This window comes from Solanum dulcamara, chromosome 3 (genome assembly GCF_947179165.1).
Source record: "Solanum dulcamara chromosome 3, daSolDulc1.2, whole genome shotgun sequence".
Lineage (NCBI taxonomy): Eukaryota > Viridiplantae > Streptophyta > Magnoliopsida > Solanales > Solanaceae > Solanum > Solanum dulcamara.
Window position 1 is genome coordinate 3,699,255 of NC_077239.1, and position 22,657 is coordinate 3,721,911.

The 22,657-nt window shown below is 33.1% G+C and overlaps 1 protein-coding gene and 1 long non-coding RNA gene across 2 annotated transcripts; one reads left to right on the top strand and one right to left on the bottom strand.

Moving 5' to 3' along the window:
• The first annotated feature begins 3,729 nt into the window (after nt 1–3,729).
• Nucleotides 3,730–10,857, top strand: LOC129881457 (type I inositol polyphosphate 5-phosphatase 8-like). The gene is made up of 11 exons (XM_055955661.1): nt 3,730–3,880; nt 4,667–4,708; nt 5,116–5,200; nt 5,291–5,371; nt 6,379–6,457; nt 7,299–7,403; nt 8,001–8,499; nt 8,592–8,785; nt 8,900–9,008; nt 9,210–9,358; nt 10,153–10,857. Exons 2-11 carry the CDS (start codon nt 4,682–4,684, stop codon nt 10,313–10,315), a joined length of 1,491 nt encoding a protein of 496 aa, XP_055811636.1. The 5' UTR covers nt 3,730–3,880; nt 4,667–4,681; the 3' UTR covers nt 10,316–10,857.
• Nucleotides 10,858–16,156: 5,299 nt separating this feature from the next.
• Nucleotides 16,157–18,941, bottom strand: LOC129881458 (uncharacterized). The gene is made up of 3 exons (XR_008765586.1): nt 18,263–18,941; nt 17,357–17,398; nt 16,157–16,521 (listed from the first exon to the last, which is right to left on the bottom strand). It is a non-coding gene; the product is annotated as an uncharacterized LOC129881458 (long non-coding RNA).
• Between the last annotated feature and the right edge of the window lie 3,716 nt (nt 18,942–22,657).

Here is a 22,657-nt window from a genome sequence, read left to right on the forward strand (position 1 = left end):
TCTTTGTGATGCCTATATAATATGCACATTCTGTGCAAATGAAGGATAGAATACATACAGAAAAACACGCACAACTCCTCTCTTTTCCTCTTTCCCTCATTATCTCTCTTGTTATTATTTTCTCCTTCTTAAATTATTAATCTAGTCTATTTTATAACAGAAACTACATATTATATTTATTGATTTTTAAATATAAGTATTTTTTTGTTGTTGCTAATAGTGACATTAATTTTGGGTGGGAAGGAGTACTAATTACACAACTTAATGCTCCTCTCCGTCTTGATTAATATGATTTTTTTATTTATTAAAAACTGATTTTAAAAAAGAAAGAAAGACTATTTGTATATAATCTAAATAAATCATAAATATTTATGTGATTATAAATTATTTTATGAAGGTTAAAATAAAAGGTTTAAAAATTAAATTATTTTTAATTATAGAAAAATGTCAATTTTTTTTTGAACAAACTAAAAGAAATTAGGATCGAAGGAGAAATTATAAAGACGCATTTGTTTGTCATAAGATAATTATTGTATAATTTTCAGTGTCATATTTGGTTGTTCAAATACAATTGCATAATCATATTTTTTATTTTAAAATAAAGGTTAATTTAAAAAAGATTAAATAAACTTTTTTCGGATGACGTAAATAAATTTCAAATAAACTTTTTTCAGATGAGCACGTAAATAAATTTCAATGTATGACATATATATATAGTGAGTATAAATATATACAAATAGTACTCGTATTTATTATAGGACAGATCACTTTTTCAACTTAAATTAACGTAAAATATGAGTAACCTTGACAAGTGTCTGATCTGGTTAATTAATTTAACAAAACACATAATTCATCATCGTCACAGTTTGTTGGCTGAAAGAAAACAATTAATTTTCTCAATTCATGAATCTATATGCTTACTCTTTTATTAATATTTTTTTTTGTTTTTTCGCCTCGTGTGCTATATTCATATTGAAGCTTAATTAAATCAAATTTCGTTCATTGCAGGATTTATATTTGAGAGCAATGCTTTCAACGAGATTTTTTTTATTTATAAAAGCTCAAACCCGAGACTTTTAAATAAAGATGAAAAAATCTCAAACATTCCATCATTATTGGCTTTCTATTTTCACTTTGTTTTATTTTGATGCCATCGTGTGGGTCGATAATTTCAATGAAAACCACAGGATTACCCCTTTGGAAGCCATTATATAATTTAACATTTTTTAATAATAAAATCATAATGTATTATTATATCCTTTTTTAGACATTTGAGCTTTTTCAAACCAAATTACTGTATGAAAGTTGTCTACAACAATGTGGTCAATTTTTATTTTTTTTAATTAAAAAATCATATGTGTGAGATTAATACTTTGTTCTTTTTGGGAAAAGTATACATTAATGAATCAATGCAAAAAATAGTTGTATTAACAAAAGTGAATTATTTAATGATAACCAGTAAAATCAATTGGGCCATCTAAAGTGGAATATTTGTTCCACAGTTTATTTGCTAATTATGTTGTTAATTCAACATGGTAAATGAAAGGAATTTATGCAAGTTTTCCTTTTTTAGGCTACCATTTAAATTTTATTCGTATTTATAAATAAAATATCAGATTGCTATCTAATAAGTTACGAATTTAAACCATTGTCTAATGTTTTTCGATTTCAGTCCGTCATCTAATATTTAGACAACGATTTAAATGAGTAAAGTGAAAAATCATATAAGTGAAATTTTCATGAAATGGAAGTGTAAAAAACGATAAGAGGCAATGTTATAATACTAATAACACATGTAAAATGTTTATAATGCTTCAATTAATTAAATTAAATATATATAATTACATAATAATGTTTACCTAATGACCTGAACAGTGAAAAGCATATAATATTTTCCTCATTTGGTAATCTCATTACCTGGAAACTAGCTAGAATAACCATAACCCTTTCTACTATAGACTTTTTACATTTAAAGAATATGCATTTACTATAGATTTTTTTTTACACCATTAATATATTTTTAACTTATTATATCATATTAGTTGCAATTTTATTTAGTAATTATTTATTTATTTTTATAACCTGATTAAACAATTTTTTTAAAGCATCAGTATGTATAACTTAAACCCATATGATATTATTTATTTATTTTGGTATGCCATAGGAAAATAGAAATTGTAAAAGTGAAGTAAAATATATCTGAAAGGTTGTAGTTTTGTGATTTAATTCATAACTATAATATAAATTTTCTTAATGTTGGTTTTAAATAAAATGACAATAAATACAAGACATGTTTCACTATAGTTGAGAGAGGCAAATACAATTTGAGATAGATTGCTTAAGAATCTTTAGAAAATCTTTTGGAAACCTTAATTACTAGTAACTAACTAAAAACAATCCAATGATTTTCCTTTATTTAAGCCAACCAAATTCAAATTTATGGCACTAAATAATCAAGAAAAGTATTTTAAAATAAACCAAAAAGATAAACTTCCTCTACATACAACTCCATTCTATGCCTCAAATGACAACCAATAAAACAATAACATGTAAACAAATCTCATGTCCAATGTTTAACCAAATACAATCTTTCCGCTCTTAATAAGAGGTCTTGAATTCGACAGAAGGTAGAAAATATCATGTTATGGATGTTTTTACCTAGGGACGGAGGCATTGGGGTGCATGAACTTCATTCGTTGATAAATTATACTATATAACAACAACAACAACAACAACAACAATAACCCAGTGAAATCCCACATCGTGGGGGCTGGAGAGGGTAAAGTGTACGCAGATCTGACTCCTACCAATGTAGGACGTCTGTTTCCGAAAGGTCAGACAAGAATATTAAAAGTAGATAAGTAGATAACAAAAGCGGTCCAAACAATAGTATAATCAAAGCACAAAAAACAGTAGATATTATTAGATAATAACATAAATACCATAAATAACATAAATCAGAATACAAGAAATCATAGTGCGTTAAATATTGAATCTTCTTGTCATAAGATATTTTTTTCCTAATCTCCTTTTTAAAATCCAGCACCGCCAATGTTCACCTTAAATGAGCCTAACATGCTCTGAATCTAAATTAGTTAGACTACAATACAAAATTCAGACATTGAGTAGTGAGATATATATGATCTAAACTTACACTCTTAAGTGACATTTGACCATGAAATTTTCTTACTTTTTTTGGAATTGAACTTCGAAAAATAAATTTGTCCATCAAATTCGGAATTCAACTTCAATTTTCAAATTTTATTTTTCAATATGAAAATAAAAATTATTTTTTTCAATTTTCACTATGAAACATGGCCAAACGATTACTTAATCAGACATCTCAAGTTCGATCATAAAATATGAAAACAAATTTTTTTTCTTTCAATTTTTATAATAAAACATAGTCAAACGACTACTTAATCAGACATTTCGAGTTCAACCATAAGGTATGGAAAAAAAATCTATTAAGGAGTATTTTCTCCTTAAATGAATCTTACACGACGTGAATCCAAATTACTTGATAATCCAATACAGATATCGAACATCAATTTTTCGAAGACCAAAAAATATAAATATCCAAAGTTTAATTAATTACCCTTTTACCCCTACAATCTTTTTTTTGGACATCAATGTCCTCCTCTCTCTCTCTCTTTCTCCATCATAATATAAATAGAGAACCAATTGAGGCTTTTTCCTTTTCCGAGGTAAATTAAGCCATCCATTTCACAAACCAACCAATATTTTTGTTTTCCCTTCTCTTTCTCTGTGCAAAAAACACAAGTGAAAAGGAAAGATCAATAAACATGAATTACTAGTAATTCCATTGAAGAAACTACAAAAAAAGTTCAAAAATCAAGAAATTCTATCAAAAATATTTGTAAGTGCCTTTTTGTGTTATCAAAATAATTGAATTCATATTACAAAAAAAATTGTGCCTTGATTTCAACTCATATCAACAAAAATGTCATTCACTCTTTACTAAATAAAAACACCATTCTTTGTACTCTCTGTAACTTTTATGGCGCTTTTTCTATGATCCAAAATGAATAAATTTTTCAAAATTCAAAATATACATTAATTAATTATTTTTTTCCAAAATTACCCTTCTCTGTTTCTGCATCTTAACTCTGTTTTATTTTTCTTGGAACTTTACTTGGGTATGGGTATAAAAATTCTTCACTGATTTTCTTGCTTTAAATGATCTTTGAGTTCAGAATCTTTATATCTCACATACGTTTTCATAAATTTTAATCCATTTTCACCTTTTTATTTTTATTTTTATGAATTTTTTCAAGTGAAATGAACTCAAAAAAATAAAAAATATTTTCCTTTTATATTTGCTCACCATCTCCACTCTGTCTTCCATTCTGTAAAGTCCCCTAAAAAAAGAATATTTTTAATTATATTCTATGTTTACTTAATAATTTTTTTTCTCTTAAAAAAATATTTGGTTGGTTTCTTTGTGTTTACTCTTCATTCTCAGTAGTTGTCCCTAAATCTCCTACAAATTGGTTTTTAATAATTTTAAATCCACCTTTGAAAACTTCATTAATGATTAAACTATGCATAGTTGATACATATTTTGTGTTCTTATGTTGACTTAAATACATATCTTATAATCAAAATATCAATACCATCTTCTTTATTTCCCCCTTTTTTCCAGCTTCATTTGGTGGTCATGAAAACAGAGCAAAAATTATCCAAGGTATTATTTTTAAATTTTTGTTTTTTTTGGGTTTCAGCTGAATATATTTTTATTTTTATGTATATATGTGCTACTTAAGTTTTACCAATGGAGTTACTCCTATCTTAATCAGAGTAGATATGAAAAAAAAAATATTGAGTGGGCACTACCTGGCGGGAATACAATTATTCGGGCTTCAATGCGAAGGATATCATACATTAGATTGAAAAAATAAAAATGATCTATGTTATTTTTTTTTAATCAGAAATCTTGATTTAGAATTTTGTATATGAAAAAAATTAGAGGGAGTTTGGATAGAGCTTACTTGGCATGAATATGAATTATTCGAATTTTAATGTGGATACTAAACGAATAAAAAAAAATCTAATGAGTTGATCTTGATTTTTTTTTAATTTTTGGTTTTGCAGTCTTCGTGGACTAAAAAGGTAGTTAGGAAATGGTTGAATATGAAGAGCAAATCTGAGGAATTTCATTCAGATCATATAATAGATGGTAATATTTTCACATTTATTGATTTTTTCAACCTTTTTTTAATGTATTTTTTTTTATGAAAATAATTTTTTTTTAATTTTTATTTATTAGTGATGGGTGGTAGAGGAGAAAGAAGAAGAAAGAGTTGTTCGGATGACGGGAGTTGCGCCGTCGTGCCGGAGGAATTATCCGGTAAGAAGCTCCGGTGATCGGGGAAATTTTAAAAATTATCCGGTGCTAATTCGGATTTTCCGTTGATTTGATAGAATCATAAATGGACTGCATGCATCTCTGCCGTTGATTTGATGGACTTTTTTTTTTTATTACATGATTTGACACAAAATATAATCACTATTTAATTTAATCCTTTTTTTTATTGTATTAACATCTAATCATTGCTTCTCCTTGTGCCACGTGTACGTGGCCCTACCTAAGCTCTAGTGTTAATCATTTCTTTTTTTTTCATTTTCATCTAATAACTAGTTAGAAATTAATTACAGAATGAGTTTATTTTATATTTGATTGGGATAAAATTATGATATAACTTATATCGAAATTAATTATTTTGAAATAATAATGTTAGTTTTATTTCACATCAAGCATGAAATAACAATTCTGAAATATATTCAAATAATTTGTTTCCAAACTAAACGAGCCCTAATTTCCATACAATAATAATAGGCTCAAAGACAGTCTTTTGGTAGTACTGTAATAATTTTTACTTTTTTATTTTTTTGGTTAAAGTTGATGTCTTTTCAAACTAAGTACAAGTTCATATTATATTGCTCTTGATATTAATTAGCATAAAAATTAAGGGAGTAAATCTATTTTTATGACCTATTATAAATGTTCATTTAGTAATTTGACAATTGATGCCGGAGATGGGTAAATAAATCACATGAAATTCTTGTGGAGTCATTTTTCTTCAATTTAAATTGCGACACTTCTGTTCATTTTTATTTGTCTATTATTCTAAAAATAAATTTTCACTTTATATGAGTATTGTGAAAAAATGTTCGTACTAATCATTATTTCTTAAGAGGTATGTAAAGTGTAATTAAAATGAATAAGTAAAAGTAAACGAAGAAAGTAATTATCATAGGAGATCATTTTCTCAAATTATGATGCAATGTTAATTGTTATTTTGATAAATAAAAAACTAAACTATGAGTGTTTTATTTAATATATTTGAAAAGCAGAAAGTTGGTTGATGGGAGGAAATGGAGGAATTGAAGAGCAAATATTGGAGAAAGAGACATCCACTCATCAAAACCTTAGGTAAGCCAACAAAAATAAATTTACATTAATGAATTTCCCAAAACGAATTCTAGAATTTGATGCACATATATATATACTCATGTGAAAGTTCATGATTAGATCTTATAATTTGATTAATTAATGTAAAGATAGAATAAATTTGGAATTTAATAAAGCCAGAACATTGAACCACAAGCCACATATTGTGCTGAAGTACTTTTTGGGCCATGTGAAAAACTATAGTTAGCTGGTTTCCATAGGCTTTCTGAATAGATACTACAACACTTATTTGGTTAAATTTAGAAAGAAAAAAGTTATTGTCTCCCAAGTACCTAGCTACTTTGTCTTTGTCAACTAATAGATTCACACTTCTGGTGGGCCAGTTTTTGAGTTGAGTTAGACGTTCATTTTCATATAATGATATTAGTGTACGTCACTCCTACCAAAATTCTTGTTTTCGTTCGATATTAAGTCCTTGTATTATCTTGTTTACACTCTAGTGATCAGGCCTTGAGATAACAACTTGTCTCCTAATATGATTTGACTGAGCAATCATCTTAACTAATTTTGAGATTGAATTAGGTTCATGTTTCAATTTTTCTTATCAATTCGATAGAAAATTTGACCACATTGAGTCTATTATACGTACTTTTACATGTCCCTAGCATTATTCTTCGCGTTGCATCAATGCTCATAAGTGAAATAAATTCCTTGATTGTTATTTTTCAAAACAATATTACAATAGTGATAATGAAAGATGAACTTACATGCAATTAATTTGTGACTTTGATATATTCATTTTTGGATGTGTTTTGTCTCTTGAAAATCACTTATTCTTCTTATGATGTAAATTAATGAATAGGATGTTCGTGGGGACATGGAATGTAGGAGGCAAGTCACCACATGAAGAGTTGAACTTAGGTGATTGGTTGAATTCCACTGCGCCGGCTGATATTTATGTGCTCGGGTAAGTCAGTGAATCTCATTTAAACACTTAAACTAAAATTTATTTTGACTGAGCATTTGAATTTATGATTAAATATTCTTATAACATATTTTTAACTCAAATTTTGAAAAAGATTTTGCGAAAGTTAATCATTTATATAAGTCATCTCCTCAAATTATGTATATCAATCTCAATAAATGGTATAATCGTTTGCATATTCTAATAGAGTCCAATTTCACTTTGGTTAAAAGTGTTATTTGGTGCAATATTTTGGTCTATGATGTGAGAGTGACTTATATCAAGTGGCATGCTAGAAAAGGACTTTTCCCTTTTTTCTTTTTTTTAGATTCATTTATTATTGCTATTATAGATAGGGTCTTTAATCCGCTATTTATTTGTTGTAGTTCAATTGACCAATCAATAGTTTGAGGATTACTGGAAAATAACGAATTAGCAAAATATAAATTTATGCAGCTAAATAATACGTTAATTTTATTTAGCGACAAATTATAAGCAAATTCAATTTGCTAAAAGTTTTTTTAGCAATGAATTAGCTATAAATTACGGACAATTTTTTTGTGCTTTTTACTAACATTTTAACCCCTATACTATGAACAGGTTCCAGGAAATTGTCCCTCTAAATGCAGGCAATGTATTAGGTCCAGAGAACAGTGGACCAGCTGCCAAGTGGCTTTCATTGATTCGCCAAACTTTAAACAACGACACTAACACGCCTGATCTTTCTCCTAATTACATTAACACCCCAAAATCCAAGCAAAAAAGTTCATCCTTGCCCCTTGATGACTTGAACCAACAACAATCTAGTCCGAAACCAAGGGCAAGCTTCTCGGATTTGATCAAATTGGAGAATGAATTCGAACGAGATGATTGGGAGAGGCTCATGAGAATGAATGACGATGTATCACCTAGTCCAAATTGCACGTCGAATAGATATAGCTCTTCTAGTCAAGGGCAAAATAGATATTGCTTGGCCGCAAGCAAACAAATGGTTGGGTTATTTTTATGCATATGGACTCGTACTGACTTGTATCGACACATTAGCAACTTGAAAGTTTCGTGTGTTGGAACAGGCATCATGGGCTATCTTGGAAATAAGGTACTACATTAAATTAACTCAAAAAAGACGTTGAATTTATGTCATATTTATTTCTTAATTTTGATCATGGTGTAACGTTTTCTACTCGATAGGGTTCAATATCGATCAGTATGACATTGCATCACAAGACGTTTTGTTTCGTTTGTACTCATTTGGCATCGGGAGAGAAAGAAGGCGATGAGATTAAAAGAAATTCCGATGTCATGGAAGTATTGAAGAAAACAAGATTCTCCCATAGTAGGGTTATTGGAAAACCTCTTCCTCCCTATCACATTTTGGATCACGAGTACGTTCTAATGTACATTCGATAAAATTGGAACGATACAATTATAGATACATAACACATAATGTTGTATCATAATGACTAATGTAGCTTTGTATTCTTCTTTTGTTAATGTAGCAAGATAATTTGGCTTGGAGATTTGAATTATCGTCTTACATCGGGCTGCGAGGACACGTACGAGTTGGTTAAAAATAGTGACTGGAAAGCACTTCTAGAAAAAGATCAGGTACGACAATCAAGTCATGATGGTTATATCGATCTATAATGTATTTCTGCGTCTAGCATTGAATAGTTCTTATACAATAACTGTTCTAACTCTATCATATCTTCTAGATACTTCATTTCACAAAAATGAAACTTTATTTGAGGTGTCATTATTTATTTATAGTAGTATGAATATTAATTTTTTTTAAAAATGTTATGGCAGCTAAGGATAGAGCAAAGAGCAGGAAGAATATTCAATGGTTGGAAAGAAGGAAGAATTTACTTTGCACCAACATACAAATACCTCTATAATTCTGATCATTATGTAGCTCATACTTGTTCATCCAAGGAAAAGAGAAGGACCCCTGCCTGGTAAATTTTCCAAAAATTTACTCTATTTTAATAATTCAGTCTTTTCTAAAAAGCATAAATTAATGACGGATAAATTTTACAGTTAAGTAAAAAATTCGTTGGTAATCTTATTTAGTAATGAAATAGCGATAAATTATCAAGAAATTCAGATACTTATGACCTATGAGCTATTTAGCGACAAAGTTTCAACAATCCTTGCTATTTTCCCATTAGTTAGTCAACTCTATTTAGTTGTATGGTAGGGTTGGGTGGGATTGGGGGGGGGGGGATAGTGGTTGGTGGTGGGAACACCTTTTTGTTCATATCACATTCTTTTATCATGATTTTTTTCATATTCCGAGTCTTCAGAATAAAGATAGAGAGATCTTATTCATCTCACCATAACCCGTCGTAATGATAGTGAGAAAGCTCTTCACATTATTTGAACATCATAGTTGAAGACTATCCAAAATTTCAAATGTCAATTATGCTACTCCATAAATAATCAATCATAGTAATTAATCTCAAATTTTATTTAATTCCCTTTAATTAATTGCACATTGAAACTACTATTTTCTTGTTGATTTGTCAAGAGAGAGCCATACATAGGTACAACAAACACATTAAACATATTAGATTTTGTTCCACACTTTTTTTTTTCATTGTACTTTGCAAAAAGTTGTAATTTTTTTCCAGGAATCTTGGTCTTAAAATGCTTTTATGTTGTTTGATTTATGTATCAAGTACCATATTTTACTCTTTTATGCAGCAAAACAAATTGTACTAAAACATAGTTTTTTTCCTTAAAATAACAGGTGTGACAGGATACTATGGAAAGGTGAAGGACTTAAACAAATATGTTATGTTAGAGGTGAATCAAAATTCTCGGATCACAGACCAGTTTATTCACTTTTCTCAGTAAATAATCATATTACCTCAAATTACCTCAGTAAAAAAGAATATTTTACCACCCTTTAGTTCCAAAAGCCCGAAATCACTCAATAATTAGAGTCCAAAAGCCTGAAATCCGTCAGCTGCTCGGCCCGGCCCGGCCCGTTCGATTAACTAAGGATATTTTGCTTTTTTGACAAATGACAGTCTACACGCGGGCCCGACCTGGCCTGCCCGGCCCGAAGTTTTCTGAATTTTTTTAATGGTTTAGAAGATTGTTGCATTAGTGGATTCTGATAAAGTGACATGCGGGTGTAGCGTGCTTGGTGGCAAGCGTGGTGGGGTTTTGACACGTGGCTATCAAGAAATGATGTTTGGTATTGCCATGACCCTAGTTGATAATAGCAATTGTTTGTTTGTTTTTTTATTTTTTGGTATTTTTGTATTTGGGAAAGGAAGAAAAGTAAAGTTGGAAGGCCTAATTATGGCAAATGTAAACAGAAGTTTTTTTGGTTTTTTTTTGGTTTGTTGAAATATTGGTTTAAGAACTTGAGGGAAGAAGAGCATATATGGCCTCTCATCAACTTTGTAATATCAATATTTTTGGTTCTTTAAATGAATTTCTTTTCACCTTTTATGTATCTAGTTTTGGCTATGAACATGATTGCCATTATAACAACAAAGAATTTTACAACTTCTGCCAATTATTGATAATTAATGATAGAATTGTTTTCGTGGGATTCATAGGTTACGGATTCAAATTGTGAGAGCAACATTAATGTTTGCACTAAAGTAAATTATCTAGATTTAGGATGCGATTCTTTTTTGAGTTGTGAGAAGCACATTTTACAACTTCTGCCAATTATTGATGAGCAATGATAGAATTGTTTTCGTGGGATTCATAGGTCATGGGTTCAAATTGTGAGAGCAACATTAATGTTTGCACTAAAGTAAATTATCTAGATTTAGGTTGCGATCCTTTTTTGAATTGTGAGAAGTACATTAATGCTTCATGCATTAAACTGTCTTTTATTTTATAGTATTGATGAGTGTACATCTGCAATATGGACATAGGAACGAGGGACGGCAACCATAGTCCACTATCAATGTAGTTGTTCATATATAGAGGCAGAGGCGGATCCACATTTAAGAGAGGAAGTGCACGTGCATTCGTTAACTTCGGAAAAAATATATATATACATATCTACATATCTAAGTAAGGATCATATATTTAATTGTGCACCCAAACTGAAAAGCTAATTTGGTGCACTGGTCCAATGCTCACCTTTGTGCTTCTTTGCAAGCAAGATGTCCTGTGTTTGATTCTTGTTAGCTACGTTATTTTGGTTCATTTTTTGCAAAAAAAAAAAAAAAATGCATATAAAAAACTCAAGCCAAATTTGATCTCACAACCTCAACCTCAAAGTGTACACTGAGGGTCAAAACCATTAAACGAAACAGTAAACTATGATACTTCTTCGTTTAATTTATATTTATCCTCTTTCGACTTTATATTTATTTGACAACATTTTCCAAAGAAGTGTCGGTGCTTCAACTAACATGCACCCACCTCTAGTAGTACCCTTGTCGTCTTCAAATCATGAGTTTGCCTGCATGGAGGAAGAAGCAATGGCCACAAGGAAAAATCCAACAATAAATGTTATTTATTTATGAGGAAATTAATATAAGGGGTTGAATTGTGTTAGACAATATCTTAAAAAATTATTTTAATAATATGAATATTTCTCCAGAATTAAACAAGCCTACCTCCACGAGCTAAGATGCAAAATGTAGAAACAATAAAATTTTGACGAAACCATCACATCAAAAATAGGATATATGATGGATTGATGGTTAGAGTAACTCTTATGATGATTTTAGTTCATAAAAATGATGATTCGTTGATCAAAATAATCGAGTCCAAATAAGATGTACATAAACATATGAAAAAGTATAAATGAATCTATGTATGACACGTGTCAAAAATACAACAAGTCAAATTATTGTGAACTGTGTCACCTTCTCATGAATGTCATGTGTCACAATTTGAATTAAGTTGATAGACACTTATCATGCATCTCTAAATGGACCAATAGAGTTTGTACAAAATATTTTTTCGAAAACAAACTTTTTCCAATATAATGGGATCACTATCCATTTTTGATGCAGATGTTCATATATAAGTCATCTTGGAGGCAGACGCAAGCGGTGTTCATAGTGAGGCCAATCGTATAGAATGCCACTTATAACACTTAGAATAGTTAAAATTACTATTGCGGAATTTCTATTTAGATATTTTAATGAATGTTTTGATAACTTTTCTATATACGTGTTATGCATCGATATTGTGCCACGTGTCAGTCTTTCATTCGTTAACAAGAAATCCTCTTCTTCCTGTATTTGTTGAAGGATGTCTGGCTTTTGGACTAAAGGGTGGTGAAAATATTCTTTTTTTTACTTTGGTACTTTTGGGTTAAATTATTGTTATTTATTTTCTGAGAAAAGTGAATGGACTGCTCTGTAATCTGAGAATTTTGATTCACCTCTATTCTACTCGCTTCGTTTGAAAAAAATAAAAGTCTTTTTTTAGTCTGTTTCAAAAAAATGACTTTTTTTTTGGCAAAATTTTAATTTCAATTTTTCACGTGGCATGTTTAAGGTCATAAGATTAAAAGGTATTTTGATACATTTGACATAACTTTAATTAAGAACCAGATCAAGATAAAAAGTCTTTTTTATTTTTTTAAATATCGTATGAAATCAAACTAGATCATTTTTTTTAACGGGAAGAGTGTATTTGTTTGAACCTTCCATAATGTCATGTCACATCTGTTTATTTTAAGGGGAAAAATTGTGTTTTCGTACAATTTGTTTGCTGCATAAACGAGTAAAATTATGGTACTTGGATACAAGAATTAAACAACATAAAAGCATTTCAAGTCCAAGAATCCTGGAAAAAAGGTTCAATGGAAAGGTTAAAAATTGCAACTTTTTGCAAAGTACTATCAAAAAAGATTTAAAAAATGGAACAAAATCTAACGTGTTTAATGTGTTTGTTGAGACTTTCTCCTTGTAATAAATAAAGAATTTTGCGGTAATAATATAATTATTATTATATTATATTTAGCGGCAATAATAAATAAATATATTTATAACTTGTTATAAATATACTATCTTGAACAAAATAAGGAAGAGAAAATAAGGGAAAGAGAGAGAAGGATGAATTGAAAGGATAATTGCCGTGTATTGTTTTTCTGTCTATGCATAATTCTTCACATTTTGCCTATATTTATAGGCATATAAAGAAGCAAATACCAAGTGGGCAAGTTGCCCACTTTGAGTGGGGCCCCACTTGGGATTAAGACATCCACCATATCCATTATAATTTAACACTCCCCCTTGGATGTCAAAAAAAAAAATTCTAGTGAAAGAACAATATATACAGAGTTATTCTGAACACCTATAGACGATGTGCCTCATTAAAATCTTACTAGGAAAAACTCAGTGAGAAAAAGCCTAGTGAAGAAAAAAGAGTACACATATCTGGTAATACGCCTTGAGTGCTGCCTCATTAAAAACCTTACCAGGAAAACCCAGTGGGACAAAACCTTGGTTAAGGAAAAAAGAGTGCAGAGCGTATTTACTCCCCCTAATGAAAGCTTCATTTGATATTTTGGAGACGACGCATTCCAACCTTATGCCTTAGCTTCTCAAAAGTTGATGTTGGTAATGCCTTTGTGAATAAATCTGCAAGATTATCACTTGAACGAACTTGTTGTACATCAATTTCACCATTCTTCTGAAGATCATGTGTGAAGAATAATTTTGGTGAAATGTGTTTCGTTCTGTCTCCTTTTATGAAGCCACCTTTCAATTGAGCTATGCACGCGGCATTGTCTTCGAATATAATTGTGGGTACTTTAACATTATTTTCCAGACCACATCTTTTTTTGATGAACTGTATCATCGATCTCAACCACACACATTCTCTACTTGCTTCATGAATTGCTATTATTTCAGCATGATTTGAAGAAGTAGCAACAATGGACTGTTTTGTAGATCGCCATGATATAGCAGTCCCTCCGTGTGTAAACAGATAACCTGTCTGAGATCGAGCTTTATGTGGGTCTGATAAATAACCTGCATCTGCATAACCAATAAGGTCTACGCAACCTTTGTTAGTATAAAACAAACCCATATCAATAGTACCCTTCAGGTATCGCAAAATATGTTTGATACCGTTCCAATGCCTTCGCGTTGGGGATGAACTATACCTTGCTAGCAAATTAACAGAAAATGTTATATCAGGCCTAGTTGCGTTAGCAAGATACATAAGTGCACCAATAGCACTAAGATATGGTACTTCAGGACCAAGAATTTCTCCATCCTCTCTTGGAGGTCGAAATTGATCTTTTTCCACTTCAAGTGATCGAACAACCATTGGAGTACTTAATGGATGTGCTTTGTCCATGTAAAATCTTTTTAAGATTTTCTCAGTGTAGGCAGATTGATGGACAAAAACTCCGTCTGCTAAATGTTCAATTTGTAGGCCTAGACAAAGTTTTGTCTTTCCGAGATCTTTCATTTCAAATTCTTTCTTTAGATATTCAATCGCCTTTTGGACCTCTTCAGGGGTTCCAATAAGATTTATGTCATCAACATAAACGGCGAGTATCACAAACTCTGATTCTTTTTTCTTAATAAAAACACATGGGCAAATGACATCATTTATATAGCCTTCATTTATCAAGTACTCACTGAGGCGATTATACCACATACGCCCTGATTGTTTTAAACCATATAATGATCTTTGCAGTTTTATTGAGTACATTTCCCGAGACCTTTTACATGCTTCAGACAATTTTAATCCATCTGGAATTTTCATGTAAATTTCATTATCAAGTGAACCATAAAGGTAAGCTGTAACTACATCCATTAGATGTATTTCAAGATTTTTATGTACAGCTAAACTGATGAGATATCGAAAAGTTATTCCATCCATAACTGGTGAATATGTTTCTTCATAGTTGACTCCCGGTCTTTGAGAAAATCCTTGTGCAACAAGACGTGCCTTGTATCTTACAATTTCATTTTTCTCATTTCGTTTTCGCACAAAAACCCATTTATAACCAACTGGTTTTACACCTTTAGGGGTTTGGACTACAGGTCCAAAAACCTCACGTTTAGCAAGTGAGTCTAATTCTGATTGAATTGCCTTTTGCCATTCTGGCCAATCACATCTACGTCGACAATCTTCGACGGATTTAGGTTCAAGACTTTCACTATCTTGCATGAGGTTAATTGCAACATTATATGCAAAAACATTATCCACCGTAATTTTTGATCGATCTAAATTTATCTCATCACCGGTAGAACTTATTGAAAGTTCTTCATTCACTTGAGTCTCGGGTTCACTGATTTCTTCAGGAATATCAGGATTACTCAAACCATGACCTTCTTCAGGAAGTCCATGTGTAGTATCATCTTTATTATTTCTTATGCTTCTTTTTCTAGGATTTTTATCCTTTGAACCCAACGGTCTACCACGCTTCTGGCGTGTTTGAGATTCAGATGCTATGATACTTGTAGATGGTCCTTTTGGGACATCAATTCGGATAGGTACATTCACTGCAGGGATATGTGACTTAGTTATCCGTTTCAAATCAGTAAATGCATCTGGCATTTGATTTGCTATTTTCTGTAAGTGGATGATCTTCTGGACCTCCTGCTCACATGTGCGGGTACGTGGATCAAAATGTGATAGTGATGAAACTTTCCACGCAATTTCTTTTTCTTTTTCGGGTTCCTTTTGTCACGACCTAGCCCCGTAGGCCGTGACTAGTGTCCGAATTGGACACTCGTATACACACATATTATCTTTTGTCAATCGATAATTAAACACGATATAGAATTTATATGGGTAGCACGTTGTCTCAAACTGTCACTTATATATATACCAAAATTAGCTATTTCTTGGGGAGTCTTAATTGTCAAAAATAAGATAACATAATACGTAAGCCGACAAGGCTTTCACTCCGAATGTAAATGTCCAAAAACATATGCCATACTAGTACATCAGACAATATCTACATACAACCCACTCATGTGTCTACAGACCTCTAAGAGGATTAACAATAGCATATGACGAGACAGGGCCCCGCCGTACCCCCCAAATACACAAATATATACATTATAAGGATTAGTACCAAAAGTTTAGGCTCCGAGACAATGGAGCACTTCAACCCGTTGAGTAGAATCCTAAGGTGGCGGCTCTCCAAAATAAGTATCTGTACCTGCGGGCACGAAATGCAGCCCCCCAAAGAAGGGGGTCAGTACGAAATATGTACCGAGTATATAAAGCATAAAATATCGTAAAGGAGATCACATCTGAAATAAAGATTCAGGAGTCAAGTGTCATAATCAATAAATCACTGTACCTGTGTTATAAAATAAAGACATGCATATCATCATCATATATCGTACCTGGCCCGTTATGAGACTCGGTATCACAATTATATCAATATATCGTCATATGTATATATATACCATACCCGGCCCTCTAGCAAGGAACTCGGTGAATAGAGTAGTGTACACTGATACCGTACCCGGCCCATTATGGGACTCGGTGCCATAATCATATCGTCATATCATTATAATATCATATTATCATATCACGTACCCGGCCCTCTAGTAAGGGACTCGGTGAATAATGTAGTGGAATCCATACATGATAACATACCCGGCCTATCGTAGGACTCGGTGAATAATACCATAACAGCATGCACGAATAAGATATCATTAGCAACCTTGTGAAATTTAATCATTATCGGAGACTTAATAGAATAAGCAAAACAGACCATCATTTGAAAACCAAGACAATAGTCATTATAAATCACACTAATTATGGATTATACTAAAATATGAATTATACCACAACATGAGTTATACCAACTAGGATGGCTGGAATTATACACATGAGTCAAGACATAACAATATAAATTTTGAAAATCAAGAACGGTAGCCATCCGAGTATATCTACGAATAAGAGTTTCTTTGGAATTTAAGCATACGTCATTCGTTCGTTTCATATGGATCATGCCAAAAGAAGAAAATGTTAACTTTACATACCTTTAGCGTTTATACGTATATGTTGTCCAATATTGTCTCAACCTATATTAAAACGTTAAGCACTATGATTAAGCTATGGACAAGAATAAAACGTAGTCTATCGTTAGTAGGTTATTTCTAAAAAAAAATGGACAACACCTCCCCTATACCACTCACTTTTCCCACTTTCAAACCAGCCATATAATCATCAACCAACATCAACAATCCAAAATATTGACACAAAATAAGATTTATTATTCATGTTACCAAAGCAGTAAATTCGGAAAGTCAAGTACCTCACGTTGTATCTAAAATTTGAAAATGAAAACGGCAAAACTGGACTTTATAACCTTCATGAAACATTTAGATCTCTGTCTTAAGTTTCCAATGCAAAAGAAATCAACTCAAAATTAATTTTCTACAAAGAGATATCATCAAAATACGAACAACTATACATGAAGGAATTTTCAATCCAGAATCTGGACAGAATTTGTCTTAAGATTCATGCTCAGTTTTCGACATCATAACAGCAGATATAGACTAAGACATAAACATAAGAGTTGTAGGTACGTGTATTAGCTTTCCAAAACATGTTTAATATCTAAAATCGAAGGTCTACACAATGAGATATTCCAGAATTACTACCAGCTACTCAATTCCAAAAACGGGTTTGAACATTCACAATCTTCATACACCTTTTTCCTCCAAATTCAAGAACAACAACTCATCAACAACATCAAAACAATATCAAACATTATTATACATCATCACTAAGATAATTCCATCTATTTAATCTACCTAAATCAACCCTTTAACCCATAACTCTCAACAAATCACCAAACTAGTTTATAACACTATTTTCTCCGTTCTAATCCGTTAAAACTCTAACTAAACTTATTAACAATGAAAAGGAGACTTTAATATTACCTTAAATTTGCAGCACCACATAAAATCTTCTCCTTATTGGCTGATTTCTAGCTCAAATTGAAGCCAACGCGACGTACAACAATTTTCTCTTCAAGAGCTTTGAGATTCGGGGCTTTAATTGTGGTGGATGTTGGTGTTTCTCTCTAGCTTTCCCTTATCTTACTCTCTCTGGAAATTTCCAGATATTTCTTGGTCTAAACTATGAAGGAAGACATAGAATTTTGATTAATTTCGTGGGTATTGGGCCTGACCCGAATTAAAATTGGGTTGGGCCGAATTCACTATTTAGTTTGGCCTGTCAGACTTAAAACGTCTATATCTTATTACTCCGATATCACATTTTGTCCCACGACCTATGGTTGGAAAGATATTTCAATTATCTACAACTTTCATGTTGAGAGTTTTCCCAAATTCTCAAATTATAAAGAGGTTATGGCCTCCCGAAGTCAGCTTACCCGAAACGTAACTTTAAGAAAAACATATTTGATGGCTTCTATTTTGATTTGGCTTAAGGGTCCTTCTTGAGATGTATTTTACTACACATAAATTATTCATATAACTTGGCATCTACAACAAATCATGTCCTTTTAAAATTCAAAATTAAAAGTCCTTGAATTTATAATCGTTAGCGTACGAATAATCCAAAATGCAAAAATACGGAATGTAACATTCTTCCCCCCTTTAGAACATTCGTCCTCGAATGTTAAACCCGCCTCATAAAGTCTTATAAGAAATTTAGGGGAATAGTTTTTTTTTTGCAACAACAAATAGTTTCATATGTCAATCAATATAATTAATCGAGAGGTTTAGATTACCTGTAGGCGTAGAAAACAAGTGAGGATACTTATCCTTCATCTCTTCCTCGGCTTCCCAGGTCATCTCTTCTCTATTGTTATTTCGCCACAATACTTTGACGGAAGCCACATCCTTAGTACGTAACCTTCTGACTTGGCGATCAAGTATAGCTATAGGGTTTTCCTCGTAAGAAAGCTCCTCCGTCACCTGGATATCATCCATGGGGAATACTTTAGAAGGATCACCAATGCATTTGCGAAGCATCGACACGTGAAAAACAGGGTGCACTGCTTCCAAATCAGATGGTAGGTCCAACTCATATGCAACCTTGCCTATTCTACGAGTAACCTGATAAGGGCCAATGTAGCGCGGGCTAAGCTTTCCTTTCTTACCGAATCTCATTACCCCCTTCATGGGTGACACCTTCAAAAACACCCAATCACTAACCTGAAACTCTAAGGGTCGACGTCGATTGTCTGCATATGATTTCTGTCGACTCTGGGCTGCTAATAACCTTTCCCGAATAAGCTTCGCTTTATCAACAGCTTATTGAATCATATCGGGTCCGATTAACTTAGCCTCACCAACATCAAACCAGCCAATAGGTGACCTACACTTCCTGCCATATAAAGCCTCATACGGTGCCATCTGAATGCTAGAATGGTAGCTGTTATTATAGGCAAACTCAATAAGTGGCAGATGGTCATCCCAACTATCTCTAAAGTCAATAATACAGGCCCGTAACATATCTTCTAGCGTCTGAATAGTGCGTTCAGCCTGCCCATCAGTCTGAGGGTGAAATGCTGTACTAAGATTTATTTGTGTTCCCAATCCCTTCTGAAATGATCTCCAGAAGCTAGCTGTAAACTGAGCCCCTCTGTCTGAGATAATAGATATGGGAATCCCATGAAGTCTTACTATCTCTTTGATATATAACCTTGCATAGTCCTCCGCTGAATATGTAGTTCTAACCGGAAGAAAGTGGGCTGATTTTGTCAGCCTATCTACAATCACCCATATGGAATCATACTTCCGTGGAGTGCGAGGTAAGCCTGTAATAAAATCCATATTAATTGCTTCCCACTTCCAAGTCGGGATTTCTATCTCTTGTAATAGTCCGCCAGGCTTCTGATGCTCAATTTTAACTTGTTGGCAGTTTGGGCACTGGGCTACAAACTTTGCTATATCCTTCTTCATGCCATTCCACCAGTATAAACATCTAAGGTCATGATACATCTTTGTCGACCCTGGATGCACAGAATACCGGGCATAGTGTGCCTCTCCCAAAACCTGTTGTCGTAGCCCTATAATCTCAGGTACGCATAATCTGCCTCTATATCTTAGCACTCCATCAGGTGTGACCTCGAATGGGGTCCTTTCCTTTTGAAGGGTTTCATCTCGGTACTGTGCCAGAATAGGGTCTTCATACTGGCGTTGCTTTACCGCTTCTATGATAGAGGATTCAGCAACTCCTCGAATAAAAACTCTACCATCACTAGAATCAGCCAAACGGACTCCAAGGTTAGCTAACTGGCAAATATCACGGATTATCTTTTCTCGTTCTGGTTGTACATCTGCCAGGCTACCCATGGATTTACGGCTAAGTGCATCTGCTACAACATTTGCTTTCCCTGGGTGGTATAGAATATTAACATCATAATCTTTCAGCAACTCTAGCCACCTTCTCTGTCGCAAATTCAGGTCCTTCTGCTTAAAGATATATTGGAGACTTTTGTGGTCCGTATAGATATCAATATGTACACCATATAAATAATGCCTCCATAGTTTCAAAGCATGAATTACTGCTGCTAATTCCAGATCATGAGTTGGATAATTTCTTTCGTGCTTCCTTAACTGTCGGGAGGCATAAGCTATGACTCTACCATGTTGCATCAATACACATCCTAACCCAACACCAGAAGCATCACAATAAATAACATAGCCATCTGGTCCTTCAGGAAGGGTTAGAACTGGGGCCGTAGTCAACTTGTCTTTCAGCAACTGAAAGCTTTGTTCACAGGCATCGGTCCACTGGAACTTAACGGCCTTTTGAGTTAGCCTTGTTAAAGGTGCTGAAATTGAAGCAAATTTCTCAACGAATCTCCTGTAATATCCTGCTAGCCCAAGAAAACTACGTACCTCAGTAGGTGTCGTAGGTCTAGGCCAAGTCTTTACGGCCTCGATTTTCTGTGTATCTACTCGAATACCATCAGCTCCAATAATGTGCCCCAAGAATGCTACTGAAGTCAACCAGAATTCACATTTAGAAAATTTAGCATACAACTTCTGGTGCTGGAGCACCCCAAGTACCTTCCTCAAATGATCTATGTGCTCCCCTTCCGATCGTGAGTAGACCAGAATATCATCAATAAATACAATCACGAACAGGTCTAGGAATGGCTTGAACACTCGGTTCATAAGATCCATAAACACTGCTGGGGCATTGGTCAGCCCAAAAGACATCACCCGAAACTCATAATGCCCGTATCGGGTCCTAAACGCAGTCTTTGGAATATCTGCCTCCTTTACCCGTACCTGGTGATAGCCTGACCGCAAGTCTATTTTTGAAAAACACTTAGCACCTTGCAATTGGTCAAATAAATCATCAATCCTGGGGAGAGGATATCTATTCTTTATTGTCACCTTGTTCAACTGCCTATAATCAATACACATTCGTAGTGACCCATCTTTCTTTCTCACGAATAATACCGGTGCTCCCCAAGGTGATATACTGGGCCTAATGAAGCCTTTTTCTAATAGGTCTCGCAGTTGCTCCTTCAACTCCTTCAGTTCTGCGGGTGCCATTCTGTAGGGAGGAATAGATATAGGCTGGGTATCTGGCAATATATCTATATTGAAATCTATCTCCCGCTCAGGAGGAAGACCTGGAAGTTTATCTGGGAATACATCTGTAAATTCGTTAACTACCGGAACTGACTGAAGAGTCGATTCCTCTGCTTCCAAGTTATGGACACGAACCAGATGATAAATATAACCCTTTCTAACCATTTTCCTTGCCTTGAGGTATGAAATAAACTTACCCCTCGGTGATGCTGTATTGCCCATCCATTCTATGACTGGTTCTCCTGGGAATTGGAATCGAACTACTTTTTCTCTACAATCAACATTAGCATAACAAGAAGCTAGCCAATCCATGCCCATAATAACATCAAATTCTGTCATAGCTAACTCTACCAAATCTGCCTTGGTGTGTCGACTATATATAATCACCGAACAATCTCTATATACTTTGTTGGCTATAACAGAATCTCCTATCGGTGTAGCTACCTCAAATGGTTCTATTGATTCAGATTTTATTCCGATTCTACTAGCAACAAAGGGAGATATATATGATAAGGTGGAACCTGGATCTATCAATGCATATACATCCTGCGAGAAAATTGATAATATACCTATAACTACATTTGGCGACGCCTCCTGGTCTTGTCTACTAGCCAAGGCATATATGCGGTTTGAAGGACCGCTAGAACTGAAAGATCCACCACGGCCTCTACCACGGCCTGCTGTTATCTGAATACCCTGCCCCACAGGGCGCATAGCTACAGAAGAAGATGAGCCAACAACTGACCCAGTAGGCTG

Coding starts and splice junctions, on each gene's coding strand:
- LOC129881457 (XM_055955661.1), top strand. CDS start 4,682: ATGAAAACAGAGCAAAAATTATCCAAG. Junction 5,201..5,290: donor TTCAGATCATATAATAGATG/GTAATATTTTCA, acceptor TTTATTTATTAG/TGATGGGTGGTAGAGGAGAA. Junction 5,372..6,378: donor CGTGCCGGAGGAATTATCCG/GTAAGAAGCTCC, acceptor TTTGAAAAGCAG/AAAGTTGGTTGATGGGAGGA.